Raw genomic sequence first — 10,746 nt, 5'->3', positions numbered from 1 at the left:
CAGCTTTTTCATCACTATGAAACAAAATTTTTAAATTGTCTATGCTTAAAAATCAATTAGCCGGTACCATTCCGTTTTTACGGTACGATACGAATGGTTACGGTTTTGAACGAAGCGTTAGTACTGCGCAAACAAAGCATGTTAAAGTGAGATAGCTAGATGTTTTAACGTCTTGCAGAACAATGAGCGTAAGAGAGATGACAATACTTTTGAATTCGATGCTCTGCATTTGATGTAAGCCCATACCCGAACTAGGCCACTTCTTGTTCGATAATTTGTGTGCTGCAGTATGATGGCCCGCAAAACGGATAGGCAGGCGCTAATGCAAATGTCAGCTGAGTTGTAAACTGTAAAGGAAACGCGTCTAGTTCCTAACAAAAATCTTATAACTCGTACAAGATATAAAGCCTAAAATCATGTATTAACATCTAACAGTGATTATAGTTTTTAAAAACTTCACTTCTATTGTTAATATAGAAACAACGGTCTCAGATACAAGTCAAGAAATTTTGGAACTATTTCGTTTCGGAATAGATTGTGATGGATCGGTGAAGGTCACAGCTTCTGTGGAAACTAATATCGACGTCAGTTACCGTGCAATTTTCGGCCGGCCGTGTTTACGAACGACACGTTTTACGTAACAAGCTCTCGTGACAGAACATTGCATAAAGATATTATTCGATATTATATTAAGCATAATATCAGCTGATATAATAATTTAAGTAAAACGTTAACAAGTCAGGATGTTGTCGGTGTGGACCAGGACAATGCGCGGCGGGCGCGCCCTCGAGCGGTCCCTGGCAAGTACAGTGGAGCTCCCGAAGATTCAAGACTTCGGGGTTCAAAACGAGCCCGTCTTAGAATACCGGAAGGGAAGCAAGGAGCGCGATGCTCTGGTGAAGGAGCTCCAGCAGACAGCCGCCGTCACCGAAGAGGTGCCTATCGTCATCGGCGGCGAGTGCATCAAGGATGGCGAACCTCGCTACCAGGTCATGCCACATGATCACTCGAAAAAGATTGCAAAGTTCTACTACGCCAGTGAGAAAACTATTCAAAAAGCTATCAAGGTGTCTGTAGACGCCCAAGCGCGCTGGGACCGCAGTCCTCTGCAAGAGCGAATCCGCATCTGGCAATCTGCGGCCGAACTGATGGCCGGAGCCTACAGGCAGAAGCTGAATGCTGCTACTATGCTTGGACAGTCAAAGAGTGTTGTTCAAGCTGAAATTGATTCTGCAGCTGAGCTGATTGACTTCTTTAGATTTAATGTGTACTTCTTGAAGGAGAATGCGAAGTATCAACCCATTTCCGAAAATCCCTCAGTTACAAGAAATTCCCTCAGGTTCCGTGGTATTGACGGGTTCATAGCAGCAATCAGTCCTTTCAACTTTACTGCTATTGGAGGCAACTTGGCGTACACCCCAGCTCTTATGGGTAACGGTGTCGTGTGGAAACCTTCGGACACAGCGTTGTTGTCAAACTGGAGGATTTTCAACATCATGCGGGAAGCTGGCATCCCCGATGGTGTAGTCAATTTTGTTCCTGCTGATGGTCCTACTTTCGGTCGCATCATCACCTCCTCTCCAAGCCTTGCTGGCATTAACTTCACTGGATCTGTGCCCACTTTTAACTGGCTCTGGAATGAAGTCGGCAAGAACCTGAAGCACTATCATAACTATCCTAGACTCATTGGAGAATGTGGAGGGAAAAATTATCACTTTGTCCATCCATCTGCGGATGTTCAAACTGTGGTCAACGCTACTATTCGCTCTGCGTTTGAATATTGCGGTCAGAAGTGCTCGGCCTGCTCAAGAATTTATGTTCCTAAATCCCTCGCTGAGGCAATTAAGCATGGACTTCTAGTGGAACGCGCGAAGCTCAAGATTGGTGATCCAACTGACTTTAAAATTTTCTCAGCAGCTGTAATTGATGACAAGGCTTTTGACAGGATCACGGGCTATATCAAAAATGCTAAAAAGAACTCGAAGAACACTATTCTTGGCGGTGGTGAATTCGATAACAGTAAGGGCTATTTCGTGCAGCCCACTATTATTGAAACCTCGGACCCCCACGACAAGCTCATGACGGAGGAAATCTTTGGCCCCGTGCTCGCTATGTATGTGTATGACGACGCTGATGTTGATAAGACCATGGCTCTTATTGGTTCATCCACTAAGTTTGCTTTGACTGGGGCAGTGTTCTCCAAGGACAAGGCTTTCCTACAGAAGGCTCTGCAGGAGCTTAAGATGACTGCGGGTAATTTCTATCTGAATGACAAGTCCACAGGATCTGTGGTTGGACAGCAGCCATTCGGCGGGGGCCGTATGTCCGGGACCAATGACAAGGCGGGTGGCCCCGGCTATGTCATGCGGTGGACCTCACCGCAGTCAATCAAGGAAACCTTTGTTCCGCTGACGGACATTGACTATCCCTACATGAGAGATTAATTTCACCTACAAGCTTGTTCCTTTGATATCAGTACAATAATAATAACTCAAGACATATTCAATAATTATTGTTATTACCTAGATAAGATGCGCTAAATAATTAGGCTTAATAGATGTTCTAAATGTTTCTCGTGATGTAACTTTAAAGTATTATTATTTTGTTGAAGTATGTACTGATTTAAAAGGTTTATATAAATAGTGTTATTTCAACTGAAGTTTATTGAACAAGAAGCTATAAATTTTGTAAACACATTTAACATTGAAGCCTTTAGATTCAACCAAAACAACAATTTGGTTATGTTTTCATAGATGTAATGATCATGTGAAGAATGTTACTGTTCTCAAATGATCTCGCATAACAGTTTCACCTTTAAGTATTTGGAGTAACAGATTACTTCAAAATTATAATCAATATTTTTTTCGACTCAGACACCACCTCAGAGTACTTTTTAGATTTTGAGTTAAACTCGTTAATTTGAGTAAATTGCCTTTAAGCAGTAGCAGTTCCTAATTTACAAAAAATATAGCTTCTAATGGCGAGGACTTCAATGAGTTATTGAGTAGTTTACTAATACAATGAACAATGGATGTATAATTCAAATATGAACTTGTTTGTGTATTTATAGGTAATAATAGAATACTATACCTGTTAGGTGAAGTAGAAACACTTGAATTGTAGAGTTAATGGCTGTTTAGGTGACATGATGTAACTAATTGTGTGATATAAGTTATAAACGCACGGCGTCTCCCCTCGCTTGCTATCGCCTTGTGACTGTCTTATCAGACTGGTATTTGCTCTTTCATAATCTCTGTTACTGTTATTTATCTATGTTATTTTCAGCTTTCCATGCTCTCTGACACAAACTATTGCATTTAACTTAATTTGCATTCAACGTCTTTATTTCACATTTGTTATAATATGGAAAATCCATTGTTATGTTTATTTGTTTTTATTTTATCATTTCAGGTGCTAGTTCCTGTTACTTGTTTGTATGCTAAGTTTTAAAATTCCAATAAATATATTGATATAAATATTCAAATTGTTTTATTTGCTTTTAATTTCTCTTGTAATACTTTAGACTTTGTGAATCTATTTTTAAATTTTATAGCTCCGGTTTTAGCCTTGAGGAAAATTTGAGTACGTCATTTGAATTAGATATAGATCGAATATATAAATTTTCCATGTCACGATTTTAGTTGCCGTACTCCTCCGAAACGGCTTTACCGACTGACAAAATTTTATATGCGTATTCAGTAGGTCTCAGAATCGGTAACTATCTCTTTTTCATACCGCTTAGTGATAAGGGTTGTTCACAATGTTCACCCTTAATTTTTGAACGAATCTTATTGTTTTTATTTTTTAAATAATTATGTGGCATTAAAAAATACATACAACTAGAAAGAATTTATTAGGCAAAACAACGTTTGCTGGTTCAGTTAGTACCTAATTTTATAAAAGTATACTTACGTAGAGAAGGGTACCGTACGATTATGGACCATTGAATTTTCATTAGATTAAAAAAAACAGTTTGTGTTATCTATTTGAGTGATACTTGGGTATATTATTTAGTTTGAACTAATTCATTTTTTTGCCTATTCGTTGACGTAGTTGAGGTTATAATAATAGAAGGTGCAGGGCTGTTTATAAGTAGCAGCACAATAGAACTGATTGCCAGAGGATCTCAGAGTGGCGAGAGTATGTAACTATGATTGAAGGTAGAATTATATTTTTTTATAGGATTGCATACGAGCCTCTGGCTGGCCTGAAGTTAAGCGATAACCGCCGCTCATGGACACCGACAAGACCAGAGCCGCAAAGGCGACACAAGTGCATTACCGGAGGCGACAGAACATTCCAGTGTTTAGTAAAGATGTGCGATGTAGAATGTTTCTGAAGAAATTATAGGGATGGAAATGTCGCGTATAACGATGACGAAAAGAGGCGGCAGGAATACCTAAATCTGAATCGCTGACGTCGGGTGGGGCGGCGAAGAGCAGCGCATGAGTACGCTCTGCCGCGCTAACTAGGCTTCTGGGCGATAGCTCGGGGGCTTCTGTCGTCTGATTATAGTACCCACGGCGAGGAGCTACATTCGGTGCTATGGATGTGGTCTCCACACAAAATTAGGAAGTGACCCGCCGGCCCACACTACTAGCCGACGAAAGCCTGCGCGGCGCTCGGTATATGAAGAATTGCAACGCATGGCCATACACAGACTTAAAAGCGCGGATGACGTAGCATGGCGGTAAGCAGCAGTTAGAGTCTGACACCACCCGCCTCGGGGGAGGTCCGAGGAAGCGGGTGTCGATGAGGATTACCCCGCCTTACAAAAAGAAGTGATAAATCTGAATAATTCATTGGAGCACTCCTTATAGTGCCTACGCAGGGCCAAATCTTGGCGTGCCTATCATGGCAGCATTGGTTCTCCGTTGTGCCTGGCCAAAGATGATGGAACAATATACCATGTACGGTCGGACCTACGCCTCATAACGGAGCAAGCAGTAGGCCGGAGTGCAATACCGTCTCGATCTATTGAGCACGCCAAGCCTCTTCGAGGCTAACGTAGCCTTACTCCCCAAGTGATCGTGGAACTTAGCACGACTTCGCTCGATATTTACATCAATTAATTTAAATATTTTAAATTTTGAACGGACAAGTTCGCAATTTAAGTTTGTCATTACTTAGGAATTACGGCGCAACGAATAATTTGTTTGGATGTGTTTCCATGTTTCTTACGAAGGAGGATATTTACCTACGGTCTGGGTTTCATAATTCTACAATGTAAATACTTACAAAGGTAAGAATTTTCTGTTTCTGGAATAAGGCTGGTTGGTTTTTATTGATTAGCTTTTTTCGTGGTGGTGTAGGTAACGGGGGCGGATCTGTTCAGCTGTTGAGTCATTACCGCACTAGGTGTAAAAGTTACGTTAATTACGTTAATTCTGATTATTTTAAATAAAAAATCCTACACTCACAAAACACTTCCAAAACAACAATGGCCTTATTATGTTTAATTTTCCATCAGAATCCGGTCAGTTCTGGTTCTGAGTCTGTCTGTTCGTTATAGCTTTATGTCTGAGTAGATTGAATATATATTTTATAAAATTTCATATTTTGTGTGAAAATCTAAATGCTGCTCGCAGAATACAACCTTCGGCCAGAAACCAGTTCTTAAAGTTTCGCTAAAAGTGGCTGCCGCGGACAGATTCATATTATTCGGAATCGATGAGAGTTCCGTTTTGCCATTTGACGTAACATACGTAACAGTTATTTAGTATTTGTTACAGGAGCAACAAAAACACATTGTCTGCGAAAATTGTTACATTTTGATATTGAAATTGTTCATGAGATACACATTGGTAACAGACGGACAGGCAAACAGCGTTGCCTTAGTTATTTTAGCATCTGGCTACTCAACACTAACCTTTTTCAGTAGGCCAGTTGTTGACAACTGTTTTAAAATTGAATACCAACTCCCGGTTTTCACAGGCCACTAATGAGTTACAAAACCCGTGTTCCGAACTCAGGTAATAAACGAGCCCTGCGCGTGTGCTCTCTGCTCTCTCTAGTCATATACAAGGATACTAGCTCAATACGAACTCTGTTTTGACCCCAAAGCAAGAGCCTCAACACAGATTTCAAAACTTTTTTTTAATTTAAATACGATACCGTATTTAAATACATAATATTAGTTACCGATAACATGCTAACACACGCGGTGGGCGATTGAACTACCTAAAGCTTAGCTTTACTCACGACCACCGCGTTATCTGAAGAAGAAGGACTCCGGCTCGGAGCTCGGAGTCCGAAGCTCGCCACCCGACCCCAATAAATGCGCTTGACTACACCGATACCTTTCAATAATAGTGAGTCAACAATTTATATTTAACTAGCTACTGCCCGCGACTTCACCCGCGTGGTTAAAAGATATAAGAAATAATTTTTAAAAACGAATTATTTTTTTAGAGTTCATTTAATATGCCTCGTATTTGTAAGATGTATCATTACAACTCTACTCCTAAATCATAGCGTGATTATAGGTGTAGATATATATCCTACAGCCTTTCTCAATGACATACATTTTCAAATACAAACTTTCATCCCCTATTTTTCCCCTTAGGGGTGGAATTTATCAAAATCATTTCTTAGGCAATGCTTACGTTATAGTAGCTATATGCATGCAAAGTCTCAGCCCAATCGGTTTAAAATTGACAAAGTTTCATACAAACTTTCATCCCCTATTTTAACCCCTTGGGGGTGAAATTTATCAAAATCCTTTCTTAGCGGATGCCTACAACATAACATCTACCTGCTTGCCAAATTTGAGTCCGATCCGTCCAGTGGTTTTGGCTGTGCGTTGTTGCATCACTATGTCACCTTTGAGTTTTATATGTAAAGAAGATTTGATACTACGTTCATAAAATGTGATAAGTATTCAAGTATGTTTGATACTCTATTCGCCCCAGAATTGTACCCCCTGTGGCACTTGTTTTGTGGAGTAAAGAGTCGAGAGCCTGCCTGCTTATAACGCGATAACGTTGAAACGATTGAGGTTTGCTTTGATTCCTTCCCTTAAGGTGCTAACATATGTGTTATCTACAAAGAAACTTGAAATTATTGATTTTTATCCTAATAAATGAAATATGTTATTTTCAGTGCCATGATGAATTTTGTAATGAAATATAATATAATTCTCTATTATATACTAACAAAATTCTTGAATTTCCTTAAACTTGAATACTTACACATTTTAGCTAGTCTGGTGTTGTAAAACGACCCTACACGAGCAATAACCACTTTTTTGTAATACTTTTATTTAATACTTTCATTGCAAACGCTGGCTTAACCGAAAAAGCTACTTCAAAATAATGTTCTACAATATTGTAGACCATAAAAACATCTACAAAGAAGTGCGCGGGGGCATATCGCTATCACTTAAGGTTCGCTCACAATAAACACTTTTATTGTAATAATTTTATTTTATTCTTTCATTGCAAACGCTGACTTAAGAGCTACATCAAAATAATGTTCTACAATATTGTACACCATAAAAAGATCTACAAAAAAGTCCCAGACAGCATATGTCTATATTTTAAGATTAATTCTCCATAACCATTTTTTTGGCCAATAATTTTATTCCAAAAGAAAATTCTCTGCTAAGCTGTTTTTGTTGAAAAGGTAATCCTTATCAAAAAATAAGACAATTTTTCAAATTTTAAACGTTTATTGCAAAGTTTTTTCATTACGATGCAGCGAAGATGGTATGAATCCTTATCAAAATAAAGAACGTTAAAGAAACTCTGTGGCGTATATTAGCACTGCTCCCTTGCGAAGCCGGGGCGGGTCGCTAGTTATATTAGCTTAAAATAGGTGGCTTTCCCGGCTACTTTTTGCTGCGATAACCGACCTTCACGGCTCCCCAAAAACTCGTTTGGTATTTATTTTTAATAAAAACAGTAAATATCAATTTTTAAACGTGACTTGGGTTACCTACATTATGACATTATATGAACACGACAGTCCCAGCGACAAGTCAATAAATTTTATGTCATTTCGTTTCGGTGCAAAATGTGATCGGTGAAGGTCACAGCTTCTGTGGAAACTAATATCGACGTCAGTTACCGTGCAATTTTCGGCCGGCCGTGTTTACGAACGACACGTTTTACGTAACAAGCTCTCGTGACAGAACATTGCATAAAGATATTATTCGATATTATATTAAGCATAATATCAGCTGATATAATAATTTAAGTAAAACGTTAACAAGTCAGGATGTTGTCGGTGTGGACCAGGACAATGCGCGGCGGGCGCGCCCTCGAGCGGTCCCTGGCAAGTACAGTGGAGCTCCCGAAGATTCAAGACTTCGGGGTTCAAAACGAGCCCGTCTTAGAATACCGGAAGGGAAGCAAGGAGCGCGATGCTCTGGTGAAGGAGCTCCAGCAGACAGCCGCCGTCACCGAAGAGGTGCCTATCGTCATCGGCGGCGAGTGCATCAAGGATGGCGAACCTCGCTACCAGGTCATGCCACATGATCACTCGAAAAAGATTGCAAAGTTCTACTACGCCAGTGAGAAAACTATTCAAAAAGCTATCAAGGTGTCTGTAGACGCCCAAGCGCGCTGGGACCGCAGTCCTCTGCAAGAGCGAATCCGCATCTGGCAATCTGCGGCCGAACTGATGGCCGGAGCCTACAGGCAGAAGCTGAATGCTGCTACTATGCTTGGACAGTCAAAGAGTGTTGTTCAAGCTGAAATTGATTCTGCAGCTGAGCTGATTGACTTCTTTAGATTTAATGTGTACTTCTTGAAGGAGAATGCGAAGTATCAACCCATTTCCGAAAATCCCTCAGTTACAAGAAATTCCCTCAGGTTCCGTGGTATTGACGGGTTCATAGCAGCAATCAGTCCTTTCAACTTTACTGCTATTGGAGGCAACTTGGCGTACACCCCAGCTCTTATGGGTAACGGTGTCGTGTGGAAACCTTCGGACACAGCGTTGTTGTCAAACTGGAGGATTTTCAACATCATGCGGGAAGCTGGCATCCCCGATGGTGTAGTCAATTTTGTTCCTGCTGATGGTCCTACTTTCGGTCGCATCATCACCTCCTCTCCAAGCCTTGCTGGCATTAACTTCACTGGATCTGTGCCCACTTTTAACTGGCTCTGGAATGAAGTCGGCAAGAACCTGAAGCACTATCATAACTATCCTAGACTCATTGGAGAATGTGGAGGGAAAAATTATCACTTTGTCCATCCATCTGCGGATGTTCAAACTGTGGTCAACGCTACTATTCGCTCTGCGTTTGAATATTGCGGTCAGAAGTGCTCGGCCTGCTCAAGAATTTATGTTCCTAAATCCCTCGCTGAGGCAATTAAGCATGGACTTCTAGTGGAACGCGCGAAGCTCAAGATTGGTGATCCAACTGACTTTAAAATTTTCTCAGCAGCTGTAATTGATGACAAGGCTTTTGACAGGATCACGGGCTATATCAAAAATGCTAAAAAGAACTCGAAGAACACTATTCTTGGCGGTGGTGAATTCGATAACAGTAAGGGCTATTTCGTGCAGCCCACTATTATTGAAACCTCGGACCCCCACGACAAGCTCATGACGGAGGAAATCTTTGGCCCCGTGCTCGCTATGTATGTGTATGACGACGCTGATGTTGATAAGACCATGGCTCTTATTGGTTCATCCACTAAGTTTGCTTTGACTGGGGCAGTGTTCTCCAAGGACAAGGCTTTCCTACAGAAGGCTCTGCAGGAGCTTAAGATGACTGCGGGTAATTTCTATCTGAATGACAAGTCCACAGGATCTGTGGTTGGACAGCAGCCATTCGGCGGGGGCCGTATGTCCGGGACCAATGACAAGGCGGGTGGCCCCGGCTATGTCATGCGGTGGACCTCACCGCAGTCAATCAAGGAAACCTTTGTTCCGCTGACGGACATTGACTATCCCTACATGAGAGATTAATTTCACCTACAAGCTCGGTCCTTTGATATCAGTACAATAATAATAACTCAAGACATATTCAATCATTATATTATATTAATTTTATATCTCACCTACGCTAGAGATTGTGAATAGTTCGATTCAACCGATTTTGTTATGTTTTCTCTGTTACTAATTAAATATCTATTAGAAAGTGTGCACATGTTCTAAGGATTTATTAAAATATTGGAATTCATACTAGTGAGTTGATAGGGTGGTTACTGAGTTAGTATACAGTGAACAATAGAAATAATATAAAAATGAATTTGTTTATGTATAATAATATAAAAATGCAAATCCTGTTATATGAAGTAGAAATCGTTTATAGGATACCGTGGAATGCGGCGATACATTTTTATCTAATTGTTTTTTTACGTAGATTTGACATTCAGCGTCTTTTCTTATAAATAGTAAGTTTTAAAATACCCAAATATATTAATATCGAATTATGAAAAGACAGTGCGTATTTGTAGATATCCTGAAACCTGCATATTTATGCACTGTTCGGGAACCGAACTCAAACGCCTTCCAGTGCGAGTAGGTAGGTAGTACAAAAAGGTTTGTAGGGGATGAGTAGGGGGGGGGGGTTCATTTATTTGGGATGATTTACTATTATTAAGGGCCTGTTTAACCACCGACAAACAAGTTTTCGTTACGTCATTTTTTCAATTTATCTGACAGGTAACAGCTATAATTAGTAATCAGTGATTGTGAAACAGGCGCTAGAGGTGGCGGTAGAGGTAGTGGAATTATTGACGTTCAACCGCGCTTGTGACGTGAACCAGTAAATTTCAAGGAAATATAAATGAC

At 40.4% G+C, this 10,746-nt stretch overlaps 2 protein-coding genes across 2 annotated transcripts; both read left to right on the top strand.

Annotated features, from left to right (window-relative positions):
• The first annotated feature begins 307 nt into the window (after window positions 1-307).
• Window positions 308-10,095, top strand: LOC113493699 (delta-1-pyrroline-5-carboxylate dehydrogenase, mitochondrial-like). The gene is made up of 2 exons (XM_026871688.1): window positions 308-554; window positions 8,029-10,095. Exon 2 carries the CDS (start codon window positions 8,218-8,220, stop codon window positions 9,916-9,918), a length of 1,701 nt encoding a protein of 566 aa, XP_026727489.1. The 5' UTR covers window positions 308-554; window positions 8,029-8,217; the 3' UTR covers window positions 9,919-10,095.
• On the top strand, window positions 553-3,478 carry LOC113493698 (delta-1-pyrroline-5-carboxylate dehydrogenase, mitochondrial-like). The gene has a single exon (XM_026871687.1). The coding sequence runs from the start codon at window positions 744-746 to the stop codon at window positions 2,442-2,444; it is 1,701 nt and encodes a 566-aa protein (XP_026727488.1). The 5' UTR covers window positions 553-743; the 3' UTR covers window positions 2,445-3,478.
• Window positions 10,096-10,746: the final 651 nt, after the last annotated feature.

Source organism: Trichoplusia ni, chromosome 5 (genome assembly GCF_003590095.1).
Source record: "Trichoplusia ni isolate ovarian cell line Hi5 chromosome 5, tn1, whole genome shotgun sequence".
Lineage (NCBI taxonomy): Eukaryota > Metazoa > Arthropoda > Insecta > Lepidoptera > Noctuidae > Trichoplusia > Trichoplusia ni.
The sequence above is the reverse complement of the archived record's forward strand: the minus strand, read 5'-3'. Positions and strand labels throughout refer to the sequence as shown.